This window comes from Callospermophilus lateralis, chromosome 20 (assembly GCF_048772815.1).
Source record: "Callospermophilus lateralis isolate mCalLat2 chromosome 20, mCalLat2.hap1, whole genome shotgun sequence".
NCBI classification, from domain to species: Eukaryota; Metazoa; Chordata; class Mammalia; order Rodentia; family Sciuridae; genus Callospermophilus; species Callospermophilus lateralis.
The window spans coordinates 6301720-6324126 of record NC_135324.1 but is presented as its reverse complement, the minus strand read 5'-3'; the positions used below and the strand labels follow the sequence as shown (position 1 = coordinate 6324126).

The 22407-nt window shown below is 44.2% G+C and overlaps 1 protein-coding gene across 2 annotated transcripts in view; it reads left to right on the top strand.

Annotated features, from left to right (window-relative positions):
• The window catches only part of Irak2 (interleukin 1 receptor associated kinase 2), a 56255-nt gene extending 34221 nt beyond the window's left edge, over positions 1-22034 (top strand). The window contains exons 5-13 of one of the 2 annotated variants that reach the window (XM_076841052.1): positions 864-1058; positions 1141-1205; positions 5201-5315; positions 7046-7155; positions 9032-9227; positions 13789-13851; positions 17774-17971; positions 19408-19672; positions 20861-22034. In XM_076841052.1, coding sequence (XP_076697167.1) covers positions 864-1058; positions 1141-1205; positions 5201-5315; positions 7046-7155; positions 9032-9227; positions 13789-13851; positions 17774-17971; positions 19408-19672; positions 20861-20973 — 1320 coding nt within the window. In that variant the 3' untranslated portion in view covers positions 20974-22034. Of the gene's footprint in view, positions 1-863; positions 1059-1140; positions 1206-5200; positions 5316-7045; positions 7156-9031; positions 9228-13788; positions 13852-17770; positions 17972-19407; positions 19673-20860 lie in introns of both variants that reach the window. The other variant, XM_076841051.1, reaches the window with a different exon arrangement.
• The last annotated feature ends 373 nt before the right edge of the window (positions 22035-22407 follow it).

The following is a 22407-nucleotide window of genomic DNA, read 5'->3' as shown; positions in this document are numbered from 1 at the left end:
CTTAGCAAGGCCTTGTCTCAAAATAAAAAATGAAAAGAGGCTGAGGGTATAGCTCAGTGGCTTAGTGGTAAAGTGTGCCTGGGTTTGGTCTGTAGTACCCTCCCCCCCCCAAAAAAAAAAAATGATGATCTAATCCCTTAGGAGAATGATCATGGTGTACTATCAAGAGGAAAATAACCAGAAATCCAAGCTGTATATGTGTGCAGCATAGACCTGTTTTTGCTCAATAAATCCTGATGTATCTCACTGGCAGGAAATACCCTAAATTTTAATAGCAATTAAATGGATAATGGGATTGTGGAGAATATTGTGCCCCCAATTTTCTAAAACTGTTAATAAGAGCACATATAACTTTGCCAAATTTCAATTTGTATGTATCTCTTTTTAAAAAGGGAAGGTGCTGAAGGAGAACATCTTTTTATAGGGTTCCATGTGCACCAAGACTCCGAGACTGTAGAGAATTGTGCTTGGTTTTATGAATCCATTCCCCACTTCCAGAAGTCTGGAGGCCCAGCATCCTGCTATGTACAGAACTGAGGGCACCAAGTGTGGCAGTTGACCAGATGTGTGACCTCACTTCATTTCTTTGACTCCCTGCACACCAATACCTTAGTGAATCTTCAAAATGGCCTTCCGGGGTACTATTGTTATATTTGCCAGTGGGGAAATTGAGGGGTTGAGTAATTCATTCAAGGTCACAGAGGTACAGCTGGGATCTGTGCTCAGGCCCATCAGTGTCCTTTCTACCACTTCCTACTGAATAAGATGATCAGCTCTATTCCCTCAGCTCTGGTTTCCAGGGACCTTGGAGGTAGCAGGGGAAGCAAGCTTCCATGGTAACCTCAGTCTCTCTCAATTCTTAGGACTTCAGTACCTCCGTTCCACAGCAGGAAAAGTGCTCAAACATGACTGAAGAAAGTCTTTTCTGGAGTGAGGCAGAAGTGATCCAGGCAACAGGTGACTTTGACCAAAGCCACAGAATCAGCGAAGGCACCTTTGCTGATGTCTACAGAGGGCAAAGGCACGGAATGCCCTTAGCCTTCAAGAAGCTCAGAGAGGTGAGCCTGGTGGGTTTCTAGAGAGGGATGGAGGCTACACAGGAGAGGCTGGGTCTTCATGTTCCAATGTCTTTCTCCACAGACAGCCTGCTCAAGTCCAGGGTCAGTGGAGAGGTACTTCCAGGCAGAGGTGCAGCTTTGTCTTAGGTAAGTTACCCTTTGGAAAATGCTTTGTCCAATTATGATAACAGGTAGCCCCTCTATGGTGCTTCCTATGTGCCAGGGGGGTGTGAAGTGCTCTGTGTTGTCTCTCTTCCTCTTCTTTTAAAGCCACTAATGCTGTCTTAGGGGCACCACCCTCATGACCCCATCTAATCCTAATTACCTCTCAAAGGGCCCACCTTCAAATACCATTAACGTTGAATTTGAAGATTAAGTTTCAAACACATGAACTCTGGGGGGCACATTTAAATCAGCATATAAACTCATTCAGTCTTCATGAACACTATAACATAGCTACTATTATCACTTTGTTTTACAGATGGGTGAGTGGAGGCACAGAGAGGTTAAGTGTCTGGTCCAAAATCACAAAGCCTAGTAAGTGTTAGAGCCACTTACTGATGAACTTACAGGGTCTGTGTCCAGAATCCATGCTTTTCCCATGTAGCAAGTATGTGCATAGGTTAGAGTTATAAAGGAAACCTGGCTCATTCCATCCCCTGCTTTCCATGTGGGAAGAAATGTTTCTGTCCCATGCTTTGGTATAGGCAGACTTATGAATTGAAACTCTAATGGTGAATCCACCTTAAAATTGTAGCCCACTAGAATTGGGGTTGGCAAATGCAGACCCACAGGCTAAATCTGGCCCCACTTATGTTTGCACAGCCTGAGAGCTAAGAATTGTTTTTACATTTTTAATTGCTTGGGAAAAAAGTACTCCATAACACAAGAATATTATATAAAATTCAAATTTTGGTGCCTATTATAAAATTGCATTGGGAACATAGCCATAATTACTCATTTCTAAATTATCTGTACCTACTTTTGTGCTACAGGGTATGGTTGAGTAGTTGGGACAGAAACTGTATGGCTTACAGAGTCAAAACCTATTTACTAAGCAGTCCTTTACTGGAAAAGTCTGCTGAAGGGCTGGGAATATAACTCAGTGATAGTGCACATGCTTAGTAAGTGTGAGACTGAAAAAAAAAAAAAGCGGTTTACTGAACCCCAGGGTAGAGTATTAAAGGCCTTCAAAAGTTATTTTCAGCTGGGTGCAGTAGTATATGCATATAACCCCAGCTACTTGGGAGATCGAATCAGGAGGATTGCAAGTTTGAGGCCAGCTTCAGCAATTTAGTGAGATTGTCTCAACATAAAAAATAAAAAGGGCTAGAGATGTAGTTTATAGTAGTAGAGCATCTTGGGTTTAATCACCAGTCCCACAAAAACAGAAGTTAAATCTGCTCATTTTACAAATTGATAAATTCAGACCAGAGAAGTGAAGTGGGCCTTCCAATTCCAGAGCTGGGTGGGGACTGGGAAAGCTTTTTCACAGTCCTGGGAACTTTGTCCTGACTCTCCCTTCATGGACACATATTGACCTCCTATTGCATGCTGGCCACATGATGCATGATGATTATGGAATAATGCATGATTACTAGGGAGTATTTTAAGAAATATAACTTTAAGTACTGGGTGTGTAGCTCCATGGTGGAGCTAGCATGCATGAGGCCCTCCCTAGGTTCTAGCCTCAGCACTGGAAAAAAATTATAAATAAGAAAATATATGAACTGGAATTGTGGCTCAGTGGAAGAGTGCTCGCCTAGCTCAGGCGGGATCCAGGTTTGATCCTCAGCACCACATAAAAATAAAGGCATTGTGTCGTGTCCATCTACACCTAAAAAATAAATATTTAAAAAAAATATTTAAAGTACCATAGCAGTGTGTATTAATATTTTATTTTGTGTGTGATACAGGGGATTGAACTCAGGGAGGTTATAGTATAGCTATACTACTGAGCTACATCCTCAGCTCTTTTCATTTTTGAGTCAGGGTCTTGATACATTGCTCAGACTGGCCTTCAACTTATGATTCTCCTGCCTTAGCCCGCCACCTTCTTTTTTTTTTGGTACCAAGGATTGAACTCAGGCACTTGACCACTGAGCTACATCCTTAGCCCTACTTTGTATCTTATTTAGAGACAGGGTCTCACCAAATTGTTTAACACCTTGCTTTTGCTGAGACTGGTTTTGAACTCGTGATCCTCCTGCCTCAGCCTCCCAAACCACTGGGATTACAGGTGTACACCACTGTGCTCAGCCTGCCTTAGCCTTCTAAGTAGCTGGATTACAGGTGTGTACCTCTGCGCCCAATATATTTTTTTTCTTTTTGTAATGCTTTGAACTTACTAGGCAGGTACTGTATTACTGAGTTACACCCCCAGGCTTTCTAAAATTTGTATTTTGAGAGAGGATCTTGCTATGTTGCCTAAATTGACCTCAAAGTTGCGATCCTCTTGCCTCAATGTCCCAGGTCACTGGGATTACCAGCAGGTGCTGCTGTGCCTGGCATTATTTTGATATATTTTCTTTCATTCTTCTTCTTTTTATTGATGGATATGAGTGTTCAAAGTGCACATCTCCATCAGTGCACAAGGCTGCCAGTGCCTTGCCAGGGGGTCCCTTTTCCTGCCCAGGAGGTTATAAATCACCACAGAAAATAAGTCAAAAATAATTAGTGAAGAACAAAAGATACAGAGTCAGAAATGGTTTTGAAGCAGAGCACCTGATATATCCAGCCCACACAGGAGTTGGAGCTGGACAATTAGAAAATGGCTCTTGTGGTTTATTTAAGGGTGTACATCAAAGCAGGGATAGGTTTCAGGGATGGAGTCTTGCTTCTGATGTTTTGCAGTCAACAGGTTGATTGTCATCTTGGCAGGTCAAACCCATCTCTGAGAGGCTGTGTTACTACAGCAGGTCACCCTATCTCTGGTACTGTGGGGGACCAGGCAGAGATGAATAGGGCTCACATGAGTTTGGACGGTTACAGCCAGAGGAAATTTCCACTGGAAGAGTTCCCAGACACCAGATTCTCCTATTCATTGGCTGCAATGCTGATTTTTGGTTCACACATAGTGCACGGATGGCTCTTGACACACATACACACATATATATATACATACACTTTATTAAAACTGAAAACATAATTCTGCTTCCACTTTGACTTAGTGCCTGGGTAGAGTTGGCAGTTGCTCCCTCATTCATTGATTGAAATAATGGAGCCATCCATCCCTTTCCTAGGCTCCAGGACATGCAGACCTGAAGCAGACGGTCCCTGCCTTGGAGAAGTTAATGGTCCAGTGGGGGACTGGCCTGTAAATAACTAATGGGCGTGACGAGTGTGGATAGGAAGTAGGGGGGATAGAGAGATCAGGCAGAAGGTGGAGGGAAGCAGAGAGGCAATGGGATGGGATGGGGGTGACCAAGGCCAAGGAGAGGGAAATGAAGGGGCATTTAGAAAGCTGTCTATGTGACAAATAGTGACTCATTAGATGGGGGAGGTAAGGAAGCGTCCAGGAAGCTGGATAGGTGGTGTGCCCATTGCAGATATAATAAATACAGATGGAGAAGCAGGTTTGGTACTTGCTGAGCCTAAAATGACATTGACTTGAGCATCAGGATACAGTTAGACATTCAGGTGTGGAGCTGAGGATGGGGCTAGGAGTCAAGGGGTTTGGGATTGTTTCTAATAGCAGCAGGAGGCACCTAAAGCCAGCTGAGGAGCTCAGCTGCAGGAGACCCTTATTTCAGAGGAAGGCAAAAGAATAGGGTCTTAGTAAAAAAGTCTAAGAGTGGCCAGAAAGGAAGGAGGTGATCCTGGAGGGAATGGTGACTGAGACCCAGTAGGAAAGGATGGTGGGGAAGAACTCCAATCCCAAAGTCATACTGACATGGAGCTGGGTCCTGGCTTCACTGCTTACTGGCTGTGGCCTTGGGCAAGTTCCCTAATCTCAAGACTTCTGTTCCTGGAAATGGGTTGGTAAAGGTGTCATACTTCAGGGAAGTGCAGCAGGGTGAAGTCATTAGGGGTTGGAGTGTGTGGCACCTTCGAGGTTGTCATGCCTTGTAGGTGGAGAGGGTGGAAGTCTTTGGCTCTTCTTGTTGTCTGAATTATCACTGTGTACTGATGTCTGATTTCAGATGTTGCCACCCCAACATCTTACCTCTGCTGGGCTATTGCTCCGGAAAACAGTTTCACAGCCTGATCTACCCCTACATGACAAATGGTTCTCTACAGGACAGACTCCAGAGTCAGGTAAGGGACTGGGTCATAATCAGAGAACAGGAACAGGAAGCATCCAGTTAGGGAATCAAGGTAAAGGACTTATTGGAGGGCAGAGGGGAGAAGGCCACTCGGGGAGGACCAGGGATGGCTTTGAGAAGAGAAGATGGATCAAGGGAGATAAGATCTGAGTATATGTCTTCAGGAAAAACCTATGCAAAAATTATTTGACAAGAGGCATCTCATTCAAGTCAAGAGCAAGCCAGAGGTATGCCATAGTACTAATTAGGTTCATCATTGTTCTGGAGGTAGTAGCCAACAATGATGGACCTAATTAGTACTATACAGCAGGATAAGAAAAATAATTAAGAAGAAAGAGTATAGAAAAGTGGAGGTGAATTTTTATTACAAATGTTAGTCCAATATATACCTTTTTGCTTATGTATTAATGGACTGTCTCTGAAAAGATATGTAAGGAACTGGTCAACTGGCTGCCTCTGGGAAGGATAACTAAGTAGCTGGGATACAGAGTGGGAGGAAAACTTACACTATCTTCCCTTTGATACCTTTACCATCATGTGAATGTAATACCTGCTAAAATTTATAGTTTTTAAAATAGACCTCTTGCTTATAAAATCCTCTGACAGGTTAAGAGAGTTCCTCCACAACAAATTGTTGCTTCCCTTGGCAGGGACCAGACGAAACTATTAATTGTGGTATATGAAGGGTCACCAACTGTTCTGAGCTTTCACTATGTGCCAGACACCTTGAGAAGGGCTTTACATGTGTTGTTTCTTTTGGCCTTGCAACAACAAAAAAGGTCCCTCCCCCGTTGTCCAAAAGAGGGGTCTCTGGCACAGGAACAAAGTGACTTTCCCAAAGGAGCACATTTGACAAGGGTATGAGCTGAGCCGTCGATTGGGTTCTTCTGGCTCCAGATTTTGGTGTTTTTGAGAAGAAATCTATTAACAGGGGCCATCCAGGCCAGTTGTTAGGGGATATGGGAGCTAAAACAGTGGTTGAAAAATAGGTGGTGGTTTCGCCTGGGAGATTCAGTCTCAGAGCAGAAGTGCCAACGCCTGGGAGCAAGTGGGAGGCTTCAGCCCACCCTGCATTCCTCTCAGAGCACATGAGATGGGCTTAAGGCCTACAAACGAGGCATGCAACTCCCTAGCTTCTTTTCCAGGAGGGAAATCTCAAGAGCTGCCCCTGTCATGGTAAAAATGACTGCTGTTTATTGAACACCTACTGTAAGGCAGGCACTATGCTTTACTGCCCCTGAATCTTTACATTAGTCCTACTAAAACAGGGATAAATCTTCCCTTTTTTTTCTTTTCCTTTCCTTCCTTCCTCCCTCTCCTTTTCCCTCTGTTTTCTCTGTCTGTCTTTCTCCCTCCCTCCTTCTCCCCACCCCTTCCTTCTTTCCTTGCTTTCATTTGAACCCGGGACTTTACACATAGTAGGTGAGCACTCTACCACTGAGTTACACCTCCAGCCTGATGTTTCTATTTTTACCCAAGGAAGCAGCCTCAGAGGCATTAAATGTCTTTACCAAAGTCACACAGCTAGTGTGTGTCTGAGGGGATTTACACACAGTTCCGTCTGATGTCAGGGGCCATAGTACCATGTCAGTGAGTCATGTGGCTGAGTCCTGTTGTGAGGACAGACATGAAGGACTAGGGGAGAGAGGAGACCAGGACCAGTCCATCAGGACCTTAGGAAGGGGCAGGCGTGACTGTTTCTACACTTTTTCTTTCTTTTAGGGTGACTTGGAGCCCCTCCCCTGGCCCCAGCGTGTCAGCATCTGCTCAGGGCTGCTCTGTGCTGTTGAGCACCTACATGGCCTGGAGATCATCCATGGCAACATCAAGAGGTGAGAGTTGGGTTGGACTCACCAAGGGCCTGGGCTACAAGGCTGGGCCTAGCACCAGTTCTTGCGTCTCTTTTCTCCCTCTGCATCTCGTCTCTTTGCTTTTCTCTCCCCACCTTCCCTCCCCTAGATATCTTCTTTCTCCTTGTTATGCCCTCAAAAATCATTGGTTTGGGGCTGTGCCTTCTGGTTGCTCTCTGTATTCATGCCTGCCTGACTTTGTTTGTCTTCCTGAGCTGCTGTTTTCCCAGCAAGCCCTCCGCGCCTCAGTGCATTTCACTGTCCACTCAGCAGCCATTGTGGACCTCATTCTTGAGCTTTGGGCCATGTCTGCCAATCCCCCTGGGATTTTGAGCTCCCTGATCTTCTTAGAGACCCGTGCACTGTTGCTTGTGTATCATGGTGATAGCATCTTGTCAGGAGAGCTTCCTGTACTCCAGCTTCTCAGTATCATGTGTCTAAGAATAGAGGTCACAACATGGGTTTCAGCATCTGCGATTTTTAAAAGATTTCTGAAAATCTGATAGAACCAGCTGTGGAATCACAGGACTCATAGTTCCCCAGAGGCTTATCTCCATTTGACACATGCAAATGTGGAAGCCCTTTCCTCTTTTCTCTCCCCTGATTTTCATTTCATTGAATCCACAATTGTATTGTCAAGGAAGGAACTGGAAGGGCTAGAGGTCATCACTGGTATGTATACTATCCTGACTCATCAGTGGGACTTTGGTTTTTTTTTTTTTTATTATTATTATATACACATGACATTACAGTGATCTTGGCAATTCATACATTTGTATCATTGGGGTATAATTTCTCATTTTTCTAATTGTACAGATTACAGAATCACACTGGTCATAGAGTCACCTGAGCCTTTGGTTTTTTCTTTCTTTTTGTAGTACTGGAATGGAGCCCAGGCCCTTTTGCACACTGGGCAAGTGCTGTACCACTAAGCTGTTCCCCAGCCCAGCCTTTTTTTAGCTTGTTTCAATTCCTCCCTACACAGATCCTTAGTCCTAGATAATAGTTGACTGGTTGCCAGTTCATCTTCTGTTTCCTCTCTTTATTTCCCCACATTGAGTATCAACCTTGTGGTTAGTGACTCCATAATCTTCTATTAAAAGGTTTTACCCATAATTTACTTAACCCCTCCTAACAGTGAGTGTTGGAATTGGCGTCTACATTTGAAGATGCACATGTCGCCTAGCTTATCTCCCCACTTTCAAATTCTTTCCCAGAGTTATTTCCCATCAATGAGATAAATGGGTCAAGGAATATTTTTATTGTTTTTTTGTAAAATTTTTTACTGCCCTTTTTATTCCTTAGGATCTGGGATGCTGATATTTTGATTTGCATCAGCCATGCAGAGCTGGGGTCAGAACAGCTTTGGAAGGGACCAGATTGGTGCATTGCGTGGGCTTGGCCAGCTGAGCTGATCAGGGTTGACATTTGTGGGGAGCAGGAAGGCTTCACCTCTGTAGCCACATTCCTGGGGCAACAAGACTAATTCTTTTTTTTTTTTTTTAATTTATTTTTTAGTTGTAGTTGGACACAATACCTTTATTTTATTTATTTATTTTTATGTGGTGCTGAGGATTAAACCCAAGGCCTCATACATGCTGGGCGAATGCTGTACCACTGAGCCACAACCCCAGCCCAAGACTAATTCTTAACTCCATCCTCATTTGTTAGAGGAAGTGGGTTCCTAGTGCCCTGCCTTTGCCTGACTGGTCTGGCTCGTGAGCTCTGAGTTGAGGGTCTTCAGTAACTCCACCACTTCCAGGGGCTGACATTGCCTACCCCTAAGTCGTCTTCCAAAAGAGGGTCCATGGCAAACCTTCCAGCTTAGAATGAGAAGATTCTCTTTGATTTTCCACAGCTCCAATGTTTTGCTGGACCAAAATTTCACCCCCAAGCTAGCTCATCCAATGGCTCACCTGTGTCCTGTCAACCAAAGGTCAAAATACACCATGATGAAGACCCACCTTTTCCAGGCCTCCGCGGCGTACCTGCCAGAAGATTTCATCAGGGTGGGGCAGCTGACAAAGCGAGTGGACATCTTCAGCTGTGGAATAGTAAGAGCTTCCTTCTTGGCTCAAACCTGGACTATACTCACTTGCCTTCTCAGAGCTGCTTTGTAAGCCCAGGATATAATGGGTTCTGGGGTGGAGGGACATACGTATGTGATAGACTGTATGTGGTTCAAAAAGGCTAAAATATTTCCTCTGTGGCCTGTTATAAAAATGTTTGCCAACCCTTGAAGTAAAGGCATTCCTGACTGTCTGGATTCTAAAAGGCTATAGATATTATCTCCTGACTTACCTAATTCCACCAGTCATCCATCAGTTGTTTATTTGTGGGGTTTCCCTCATTTGTTTATCCACTGTGCAGCCATCTATCCTGTGTCCAGCATCCATTTGTTCAATAGTCATTCAGTGCGCATCTACCTAGCCAATATCCCTCCCTGCCACCACCTCCAACCTGGCCCTTTGTGACTGTGCCCCAGGCCCCGGGGTATAATGTAACTACAACATATGGTTCAAATATAGCAATCCTCAAAATATCTCTCTGTATAACACACCTCAGTTCCTTGAGATTTCTACAGGATCGATGTGTTGTTAGACCAGGACGCAAGAAAAGACCCCTGATTACAATTAAAATCAAATTAAAGCAAGCTTATTATTTCGACCGGCCGGGCTGCCTCTCCCAACAAAAACCGCGGGGAACAAGACAGCCCTGCAACTTTCTTGCAGCCCAGCTTTATAGCCCAGAAAGTTACACAAAGGGGAGTTACAGATAACACAACTCTGAGGAGCATAACACAAAGGCTAGTTTACATTTTTGCTGGCCCCGACATCAGAATTTATGAAGGTCATTAGAGCCTCAGAGAGGGTCGTTATCTGGCCAGGGAAGGCCAAGATTGATGAGGCATCACTCAAGTTTCAGAGGAGGCTGCTATCTGGTCAGAGAGAACCAGGCATGGGTGAGCTCATGGGTGAGCAGGCATTCCAAGCTAGTTTAGAATTTGTAGGAATTTATAGTAAAACTAAAATTATCTTTTCATGGCTTTGTGGTGAGATGGCTCTCAATTTTAAGAGGAAACTCAGGCTGGTTTTTATCAGTGTGAAAAGGGTTTTGTAGCCAATCATGTTTGGAAAATACTGGGTTGGTTAAACACAGTCAAGCAGGGTTCTTTACGTTGTGAATTCATCAGAGAAAGGTATGCTGAGTTTCCATTCACTTGACCTTGTTTCTCAGAGTATCTGTCAGCATCAGTGTTCCATGGAACCCAGTCTGGGAAACATTGGCTAGAAAAGTGGCACCCTGTTTGGCTTCAGCCAAACACAGACAGCTGTACCTGGGCCTTTCCCTCTCTCTGCTGCTCCAGTGTTGAACTCTGCATTTCCTGTCTCTGACCATGATGTCTTACCCAGTCACATCTGCCACGAGAGCCCTCATCTGGACTACTGTGGGCCAGATTCAGCTGCCTTCTGTCTCAGCTTGTCTAGCTCTGCTGGTTTGCTCACCTCCCTTGGCCTATTTCGAATTTTCCTGTTCCTTTAAGAACCAGCAGGCCAGGCATGGGATGCATATCTATAATCTCAGCTACACAGGAGGCTGGGGTGGGAGGATTGCAAGTCCAAGGCCAGCCTGGGAAACTTAATGAGACCCTGTCTCAAAAAATGAAAATAGTGGGAGATATAGCTCAATAGTACAGCACCCCAAGATTCAATCCTCAGTCCTACAAAAATAAACAAATAAAAAATTTAAAAAGTGAAAAAGAATCCATAAGACTGAACTCCTAAGTGCTGAGCACCTAGATCCAGCTGTTATTTTCAGTCCTGTGGCCTAGATTACATTACCCTTATCTCTGGGCCTCAGTTTTATCTTCAGTAAAATGGGGGTAATGGTACATATGGGATTATATTTATGAACTGGTTAGCACAGTACCCTGCACATATCGAGATATTTATTTATTTGTTTATTTATGCTGGAGATGGAGATGGGGCCTTGTTCATGATAGGCAAGTGCTGTACTACTGAGCTGCACCTTAAGCTCTCCAAAGTGTTTTTTTTTTGTGTGTGTGTGTGGTACTGGGGATTGAACCCAGGGGCACATGTCACTGAGCTACATCCCCGGCCCTTTTTCAAAGTCCAGACTGGCCTCCATCTTGAAATCCTTTTGCTTCAGCCTCCTAAATAGTTGGGGTTATAGACCTGTGCCACTGGGCCCGGCTATTAGCATTTTTTTTTTAATATTTATTTTTAGTTTTTCGGTGGACACAGCATCTTTTATTTGTATGTAGTGCTGAGGATCGAACCCAGCGCCCCGTGCATGCCAGGAGAGTGTGTTACCGCTTGAGCCACATCCCCAGCCCTATTAGCATTTTTTAAAAAATATTTTTTAGTTGTAGTTGGGCACAATACCTTTATTTATTTATTTTTATGTGGTGCTGAGGAGCGAACCCAGGGCCTCGCACATGCTAGGTGAGTGCTCTAACTGCCGAGCCACAACCCCAGCCCCACTTAGCATTTTTTTTTTTTTAATTTCTTGTAGTTGTAGATGGACAGACTACCTTTATTTTGTCTATTTTTGTGTGGTGCTGAGGATCACACATGCTAGGCAAGCGCTCTGCTGCTGAACTACAGCCCCAGTCTCTTAGCATTTTTAAAAAAAATTTTTATAGTTGTAGATGGACAGAATGACTTTATTTTATTTGTTAATTTTTATGTGATGCTGAGGATAGAACCCAGTGCTTCACACATGCTAGGCAAGTGCTTTGCCACTGAGCTACAGCCCCAGCCACTCTTAGCATTTTTTGATGAGCACCAAATAACTTCTGTAAAGGGCTCATCCATTACAGGCCCTGTGGAAGGGGCAGAGGAAATGTTTGCTTATTAATTTCCCCTCATTCTCTCCCTTCCTGGAAGGACCTGGACTTTGAATTGGCTCCAGTCCCACTTGCTGCAGTGGTGCCCTCTGCTGCCCCCTCCTGGCCACTGGGTCATTCAGCCAGTAAATGGGTCCCTGTTCCACTTTGGCTGAAGGAGAGTTTTGGGAAAAAGATTTGACCCCAAGGGTCAGATGTTCACTCCTGTAACATTCTCATGTGCTTGATCCCCTATTTCACAATTAGGACACTGAGGCTCTGATTTTAATTACTTGTCCAAAGATCCCCTAAATATGTGAGGAAGAGTCATAGAGTTTGAACTCAGCCCTTTACCACCACACTTCTTTCTGCTGCAAATTCTTGTTCATAGGTTTCCTGTTTAGTAAGACACATATCATGATTGTATAAAATGGTGGGATTCATTGTTAGGTGTGCATACATGCACATGATATGATAATATAATTTGGGTATAATATCATTCTCTAGTATTTTCCTTTTCCCTCCCTTCCTCCTTTCCCTGGTCCCTTTCCTCTACTCTACTGATCTCCCTTCAGTTTTCTTTTTCTTTTTTTTTTTAAGAGAGAAAGAGAGAATTTTAATATTTATTTTTTAGTTTTCGGCGGACACAACATTTTTGTTTGTATGTGATGCTGAGGATCGAACCCGGGCCACACGCATGCCAGGGGAGCACGCTACCGCTTGAGCCACATCCCCAGCCCAACCCTTCAGTTTTCATAAGACATTCTCCCCAACCATCTTTCTTTTTCCTTTTTCTTCTCTAATTTCTAGATATGGGATAAAACATACAGATTCTTTTTTTTTTTTTTTAAAGGGGGAGAGAGAGAGAGAGAGAGAGAGAGAGAATTTTTTTTAATATTTATTTTTTAGTTTTTTGGCAGACATAACATCTTTGTATGTGGTGCTGAGGATCAAACCCGGGCCACATGCATGCCAGGCGAGCGCGCTACCGCTTGAGCCACATCCCCAGCCCACATACAGATTCTTGACCTTCAGAATTTGGCTTATTTTGCTCAACAAAATGGTTTCAAGTTCCATTGATTTTTCCTGCAAATGACATAATTTCATTCTTTTTTATAGGTGAATAAAACTCCATTGTGTATATATACCACAAAATGAAGTAATCTTTAAAAATAGCACGTTGGAAGCCAAGCAAAGTGGTGCATGCCTGTAGTGAGGCTGAGGCAGGAGGATTGCACATTTGAGGCCAACCTCAGCAATTTAGTGAGACCCTGTCTCAGAGTTAAAAATAAAAAGAGCTGGATGTAGCTCAGTGGTAAGGTGCTCCTGAGTTCAATACTTTTACAAAAAAAAATGTGTATTGGAGCTAGGCACAGTGTCACATACCTATAATCTCAGCTAGTTGGGAGGCTGAGGTGCAGGAGGGAGGATCAAGAGTTTGAGGACGCCTGGACAATGCAGCAAGATGTTGTCTGCCAAATAATAACAACATACACACATTTACACACTTGACTTTTTGAATTCCATCCTCCCTGTTTTGCTGTTGGCGAGACTGCTGGCAGCTGGGCGATATCTTTAGTTGGAGGAATATTCAGTGATATTCCCATGTCCCAGACTTTGAGCAAGTGTCTGCTGGCAAATGGCAGAGCCATCCTGGGGCTCAAACTGCACTACAGAGAAGCTTCCCTTATGGCCAGTTCTCCCACTGACCTTGTGCATGAATGTCAGAGCTGAACTGTGGTAACTCCCTGTTCTATTCTCTCCAGGTGCTGGCAGAGATCCTCACTGGCATCCCTGCAGTGGATAAGGACCGCAGCCCAGTTTATCTGGTAAGGGACTAGGTCACTTCTGGCCAACAGACTGGTACCTGTGAGTCATTGCTGTGTGTAGGGAGGTCTGGGTCTGTTTTAAACACACTAATGAGGCCTCAGTCCAGGGTTTGATTTGCATTTGTGCAAAATGACTTTCACCGCCCAACCTCCATTGGCCAAACAATTGCTTTCTCACGATGGTTGAATTTAGAATGGGTAGGGAAAACCCATTTCTTCTCTACCTAACAGGCAATTAGATAGGGTTGTCTTCAACTTGGTCAAAGTTAATTTCTGCCCCTTTAAGTGTTTTTTTTTTTTAAAAAATAATAAATGGAGTTTTTGTGAGACTGGGGTTGTGGCTCAGAGGTAGAGTGCTCGCCTAGCATGCATAAGGCACTGGGTTCCATGCTTAGCACCATGTAAAGTAAAATAAAGACATTGTGTTCACTTATGACTAAAAAAATTTAAAAAAATGGGGTTTTGTAATAAAAGCAGTACTTTTATAGGTCAAAGATCACACAGACACACACAAACACAGTGTCATTTCAAAAATGTGCTGACAAGGTATGACTCTGCTCTGTGCTAGGCACTTTTCATATATAATCTTTTGGAATCTTCTCAAAATCCCCATGATGGGATCATGATGATGATCCACGGATGAGGAATGTGGGCCCTGAGAGTCACTTGAGACCTCAGAGTCCTACATGCCACAATTCTGACTTGGGTCCTTTGGGTTCCAGATCTTAAGCTCTTGACCATGACACTTTTCTGAGTATTTAACTATTGTGACAGTCCACCCATCCAAACTCACCATTATCGCCCCCATATTGCTGCTGAGAAAGCTTAGGCTCAGGTGCCACATGACAGGGCTGAGATTGAGTCCATGCCTTCTGCAGAATTGCTCAGGGGCTACGCCAGCCCAGGGTACTTTCCTGGCCAGATGTTGAGACCATTGGAAAACCAGCTGTGTGTGTGTGTGTGTGTGTGTGTGTGTGTGTATGTGACCCCAAAACACACCCTGTGCTCTAGGGTGGGGAGCCTGCTGGCCTTCCTTTCTATATAGAAAAATCACCCTTGTCCCTTTGCTGAACTCTGTGGCCTCCATCCTTTTTGGCTCTGGATCCCGGATGCTGTAAAGAGGGCATAGATCCAATGTGGATGTGGTTTGGGGCCCTTTAGGGGTGATCTTTCTTTCCTGACTTTTCCTCAAGACATAGTCCCTAGCAGTCCTCTGGGACTCCCTGGAGAATGTCATATGAGGAGGAGGTTTTTTTTTTTTTTTTTTTTTTTGTTATTCTTAAATGTTTTCCACAAATGTGGAGGGATATAATTTTTGATAACCCTTTTTTGAAATGAGGGGACAGTTAATGTTTGACCCCCAAATCTAACCACTTTGTGAAATGTAATTTTTTTTTTTTTTTTGGTGCTGGGGATTGAACCCAGGGCTTCTTGAGTCCTAAGCATATACTTTACTACTGAGTTACACCCCCAACCCCTGTCGTATTTTAAATTTTAACAAAAACTTCTTGTAATACTTAAATACTACTATTTTTTATTTCAGTCACTCCATACACTTGGCTTAGGAAACCCAGCAGCTCAGGGACTCCATTCCTCTGTCTCCATCATCCCTTCCTACTGCAGGGATGGTCACTTCTCCAAACCCCTTGTTATCATGAACAATTTTAAAGCAAATCCCAGATATTATGTGATTGTTCACATGAAATAGTTATTTTCTTAGTTCCTTGATATGATTTAATAACCACTCCTTATTAAGAGTGGAGTTATTAATGGAGCCAGAGCCTCGCACATGCTAGGCAAGCACTTTATCACTGAGCTGCACCCCAGCCCCACGGTTGCTTTTGCAAGGTGGTTTGCTTGTGGACCCAAAAAAGTCCTCAGTCCAGTTGTTTCTTGTGGGTGTCCTCTCTCTGCCCCTCCTCCCTTTGCCTTTTGTACGTCATTGTATTTTTGTGAGTCAATAGTAGACTGCCCCACTGTGTCCTTATGGTGTCTTTCACTTGTTTCTCTGTTCCCCGTATATTTCCTGTGCCCTGGCTGCTGGCAGTTCAGACTAGGTGTGGGTTCGTGGGTTATTGTCAGTGCACTTCCTCCAGGTGCCCTGGGCTTGCAGTTGCATCACCGGGCCCTGAGCCCTGTGTCCTACTCATGAGTGGTGAGTGCTGAAATTAGCTGCTGACTCCTCCATTGTGAAGTTTCATCATCCTGTCACAGCCTGTTCTCAGCACCTCTTGCTGATGGTGGCTAGATAATACCTGTCTTTCCATCAGGCTGCTGCTTTTATCAATCTTGCAGCATAATCACCCTGAGTAGTTTCTGGTTCCATTCCAGGCGGTGGTAACCTATGTGCCTGTCAGTCACAAACCTCGACTGTCACTTATTCGTCTGTCCACTTTGAACACCATTATTTATTTAATTTCATGATGCTGGGGATGGAACCCAGGGCTTTGCCAATGGTAGGCAAGTGCTCTACTTTTGAACAACACCCCAGCCCCCATTACACTTTTTAAAAACATAAACATTTAAAAGGCAGAGCTCATACAAAGGAATTGTGCAAATGCACCCCTTATCTGCTACAGGTTTCTCTCCAGGTATTGAGCTTGTGGCTGCTCCTCAGATCCTCACACCCCACATTGGCTGGATGGGGAGACTGCAGTAGAGTGGGATTTGTTTGCTTATTTATTTATTTAATTTGTTTTTGAAGTAACATCATGACCCATGACTGATAATCTTTCAGAGCTGTTTTTTTTTTTCTGAATTGTAAACATACTTGTTGTAGTTTTTCTTCCTTTTTCCTTTGGTACCAGGCATTAAACCCAGGGGGTTTAAACACTCAACAGTATTCCCAGCCCTTTTTATTTTTTATTTAGAGACAGGATCTCGCTAAGTTGCTTAGGGCCTTGCTAGGTTGCTGAGGCTGGCTTTGAAAAGTGATCCTCTTGCCTCAGCCTCCTATGTCACAGTTTGGCACCACAATGCCCTGGCACTACCCTTAGCACTCTTTGTTTCTTTTGATGGTTACAGCTCCTGTTCTGAAATTCCCAATTCCCAACTTTTCCATTCATTTTTATTATCTCCTGAAGAACCTGCTGGCAATGGCCATGCCCAGGATTCCATCTTCTGCAGGGTAGGCACAGGCAAGGGTAAACTTCAGAACCTGCTTTGTGCCCCTGACTTTGACCACAAGCTCTTTCATGGGGACCTTGATGGTTATGGAGGAAGAAAGAGCCCATGTCATTGTTAACAAGACTTAAGTCATAAATGTGAGTCAAGTGCTCAGCCTACAGTAAGTAGTGTGCAAATGACAGTTGTCACTGGAGTTTACCACCCATGGGCCATTGCATATTGATTCTGCATCAGGTTTCCCACTGTGCTGTTGGTACATTATCTTGATAATGTTTGTGTTAGTCCTAGTAGTAAGGTATTTTTGTTACCCTATTTTCCTGCTGAAGCAACTGAGGCCTAGAAAGGTCAGGCCCTAGTGGTTGTGGGGTGAGGGCACTATGGGATGCCTTAGGTATATAAGGAATTTAGATTTTCCAGTTCCTGAGTATTTCTCTGGTGTCTGGGACTTGGGTGTTTTATTTTATTTATTCACTTTTTGGTACTGGAGATTAAACCCAGGGGCATTTTACCACTGAGCTACATCCCCAGCCCTTTTTATTTTTTATGTTGATATAGAGTCTCACTAAGTTGCTGAGGCTGGCTTTGAACTTGGGATCCTCCTGTCTCAGCTTCCCAAGTCCCTGGGATTATGGGAATGTACCACTGCACTAGGCCTGAGCATTTATTTTTAAAATGTCCTATGAGATGTCTGAGAAGGTTTTGAGGCTTGAGGGCCGTCCTGGAGGTGGGCAGGGCAGGTGGGTGGCTGCCATAGCCTGCAGCTCACAGGGACCTCACACCCTTCTTCCCACAGAAGGATGTACTCCTCAGTGAGATTCCCAGCAGCACCTCCTCACTTTGCTCCAGGAAGACGGGTGTGGAGAAGGCAGTGGCAAAGGAGATCTGCCAGAAGTACCTGGAAAAAAGAGCAGGGGCGCTGCCAGAGCACTGTGCTGAGGCCTTGGGCACAGCCATCTACCTCTGCCTGCGGAGGCGCAACGCCAGCCTGGAGGAGGTGAGCCGCGCCCTCAGCTGGGCCTCACTTTCGGAGGATGCCTGTGCCTGCCTTGCCAGGGCTTGCTGGGCATGATCTCATAAATAAGGGCTGTCTTTGGTGACAAGTAGAACCTACTGGAGTGCTCATGAGCAAAAAAGGGGTAGTGTGTGGACAGTGGGGGAGCCTGAGAGCAGATGTGTGGTTGGGCCAGACTCTCTGATGTTTACAGACTCTACTTGCTTTCTCCAACGGGATTTCGTTCCCTCCTCTTCTCTCTGGGTCCCCCCTTCCTCTTTTCCTCCACCCTTTTTTAAAAAATATATATTTTTAGTTATACACAGGCACAATGTCTTTATTTCGTTTATTTAAATATTTTTATGTGGTGCTGAAGATCAAACCCAGTACCTCACATATGCGAGGCAAGTGCTCTGTCACTGAGCCACAACCCAGCCCCCTCCTTCCTCTTTTTGAGGGTGGGAAGTAGCAGGATCTGGAGACCTACATGAAAACTCATTATGTGTTATATGTGAAATCTGTAAATTCACACCTGTGCATATTTTTTTTTTTTATACTGAGGATTGAACCCAGGGACACTTTACCACTGAGTACATCCCCAGCCCTTTTTATTTTTTTATTTTGAGACAGAGTCTTATTAAGTTGCTGACAGCCTCCCTAGTTACTAAAGTTGGCCTGGATCTCTCGATCTTCCTGCCTCAACCTCCTGAGTCAGTGGGAATACAGGCGTGCATCACTGCACCCTGACCACACACTAAACTTTTACAAGGCACTGAGGAAATGCAATTTGTTACTATTATTATAAGTCTGCATGGCCTAGTGTACACCTCCTGGGGAAAAAAACAAAGGTCTTCATGTGTGTGTGCATACATGCACGTGAGCATGTGTGTGCAAAAGTGGAATTAACAAATTTAGTGGTTCATTTGACCAAACAGCAGAGAGGGCCAACCTTGCTCTGCTTTCAGGGCAGTTAGACCCCCTGGTGAGTCACTGTCATGTGTCTGTGTCTCTGGCCCTGTCTCCATCTCTTGCCTCTACTCTGCTCTCCATTGGGGTTCTGTAAATGGATTTCCTGTGTTTGGTGGGGAGTCTGGTTCCACTAGAAAGCAAAGGGCACTCTTTCCAGCTCAAGGTGGGAAAATCTTAAGGCAGGATTCCAGTTGGCTCTCTTAGGTCATGTGCTGAAGCCTGGACCACCCACGTGGCCAGAGGAATGGGGTTCTTCGATGGGCCCATTTGGGCTTGTGTGCTGTCTTTCGTTTATGGCTGTGGGGGCAGGAGTCAAGTTCAGATCTTTTCAAATACAGGATGCTGTTCTTCCAATAAAACAACAGCCATTTCATGGTTTAGTGTGTCTCTCCCGAGGCCTGGGTGACAAGGTTTTGGCTTTCGATTTTAGAAAGGGTTCTTGACAAGTGCTCTTCTCCCTCCGCCCCAAGGCGCGTGGCTCTGTAGCTGTGGTGGAAGAGTGGTTCCGAAGTCAGGAGACCTCGCTGCCTTGGAGCGGGTTCTCTGAGGGCACAGGAGCTTCCTCCAACACTCCCGAGGAAACAGATGATGTGGATGATGGTAGCCTTGATGCCCCCTCCTCTGTGAGGACCTCACCTGTCCCTGCAGAGAACGGAGAAGGAAGGCTACAGGACACCAGAGGAGTGGAGGCAGACTCCTCTGAGGCCTGCATTGGCCCACGGGCTCCCGAGGATGGTAAGCAGGGAAGGTCCTCCAAGGACTTTTGTACCCTCATTGGTGTGTCCCTAACTTCTACCCAACATTTCTTCCTCTGTCCCCCCTTTCACTCCTTTATTTAGTTATCCATCCATTCACTGGCCAGCCAGTTGCACAATGAGAAACCCAGGAGTTATCCTTGACATTTCCCTCTCTTCCTGAACCTCTCTGTCTCCATTTCTGCCTATCCTTATCCACAGGCTAAACTTCTGTCCTTCATGTGGGATGACAGCACAGCCTCCCTGCATCCTCCTTTACCCACTGGAGTCCCTCCTTTACCAGTTCTTTCTCTGGAAGCCAACTAGAGTGGTTTTTATGTTTATTTATGTATGTATGTATTTCTCTGGTGCTAGGGGTAGAACCCAGGGCCTAACATATGCCAGACAAGTACTCCACTAAGCTATACCCCCAGCGCTAGAATGGGTTTTTGTTTTGTTTTGTTTCTTTCGTACTAGGGAAATGAATCCAGGGGTGCTTTTCCAGTGAATTATATCCCTAGCTCTTTGTTTTTTTATTTGGAGACAAATTCTCATTAAGTTTCTTAAGGCCCTCTATGTTGCAGAATCTGGTCTTAAACTTGCAATCCTCCTGTTTCGGCCTCCAGAGATGCTCCAATTACAACACCATGCCAGCCCTATAGTGGTTTTTAAAAACAAAGTGCTCATGAAACACCCTTGTTTAAAGTCCCCATCTCAGAGACCAAGTCTGAACTCTTTCCCCAGACCATCAAGGGCCTGGTGTGGCCTCTCCCAGCCTACCTCTTCATACTCATCAGCCATTTCTAAGAAACCTTCCATTCCTGTCACATCCAGGCTTCCTTCTGAAATAAAAATTAGGAAGATGTTTTCTATGAAGTGTTCTGGTCCCCTTGATGTGGCTCAATGAATATCTAGGCTCAGACCACTCCTACTGCTGCTCCTCCCAGCGGGGAGAGAGAGGCTGTAGTGTTGTGAACTCTATACCTCTTTCCACTGTGGAGAGGAGCATGGGAGCCCCCTCCTGTCTGGAAAGGTGGACTTCCTTGCAAAGGAAGAAGGCATAAACATGCTTGTTATCTGAGGCCTGATTGAAAAACCTAATTTAAGGGAGACTGTGCCCAAATCTTAACTTTCAAAGAATTATAACTTTTCTTCAGGTTGCTCTTTTTTATTTTCCACTGAACTACAGCTACAGAGACTTCATGGGAAGTTGAGATCAATGAGGCCAAACGGAAATTGATGGAGAACATCCTGCTCTACAATGAGGAACAACTAGACAGTGCTGAGCTCTTTGGACCTTGATGACTGGAACATAGCTGAGGAACCTTGTCCTCAATTGGAAAGACAAAGTGTCCAGTTAAGAAAAAGGTCTGAGGCAGACTCCAAGTTCTGCCAAGAAACCAACATGAGCTTTCCATATGGAAGGGAAAGAAACTTCCATTTTACCAGAGTGAGTTAGGGGACAAGGGACCTCAGCTTTTACAGACACAAAAATCTACAAAGTGTTCTTCCTGTCTGGGATTTGTTAGTCAGAGCCGGGTATCAGAAGAGACTGAAGCAGAAGCCTGGTAAATGGACCCAGGATGTGGGTGATTTTGTGGTTCTGGGGAGTCCATGACGATATCCATACCAGTAAAAGCTGTCACTCCAGCAGCTGTCAGCCCTTGACAACTGATGGAGCAATTCTACAATGTTGATAGCAATTTCCAGAGTTAAGACCTGTGAGTCACATTTGCCAACAACCACCTTTGAACTTCCATACCCTGAAAGGTATTCAACTTGTGTCACAGTGAAGTTCTTGACTTACTCGCAAGGTCTCAGATGTTACAATGCCAGGCACTTGGCAAAGGACTTTCTGCGCTTACTACTTCCTCTTGGTGATCTTGCAATTCACAGATATTTATTAAGTGCCTGCTGAGCATCTGTATCCTCCCACCCTACTAATGTTTGTATTTTTAATGGAGCTTTTATTCTTTGTGTTATTTATGGCTGGATGAAGAATAAGGAGAAATAATCTCATGTCTGATTCTGCTGCTATGGAAGTCATTTAATTTCTGGGTCCTCAATTTCTTTCTAAGTAAGAGCACCTGCTCATTCTCCCTGCCTCATTTGTAGGGAGAAACATATGCAATGTCTACAGAAGCACTTCAAAAACAATACTTGTCCTATTTTATAAAATAAAGTATTAAGTGTGTATTTCTGCCACATTTCCAATGTTTATGCACTGGGTATGTTTTTGAAAAATCATATTGAAAATATGTGTAGGAAACAAATGCTATTTTTAATGCACTAGGCGAAATGTCATATTTAAAATAATTCTATTTTTTTTGTGAAATAAAAAAAAAAAGTATTTTTCAATCCAACGTATATCTTAAGAGTTGTTTTTGTGTCGGGATGAATTTAAGGTTGCTTGTCTTAGTGATATTTTCAGTTCACTATGGGTTTAATCAGATGTAAACCTCACCATAAGTCAAGGGATATTTATATATCCAGTTCCTCAGTGGATATTAAGGTTGCCGTTACTGTGTTACCTTCCAAGGATCTTGTATTAATATACACATCTATCAGCTCTATAAGGGAATGTTCATTCCCTCACATCCTCAGCTACAAAATATATCATGCTTTGATCACTGCCAGTCTAGTGGGCAGAAAATTATAATTTTATTTATAGTATTTATGTGTTGTGATACTGGGGATTGAACCCCAGGTGCTCTGTCACTGAACTACAGCATCCCC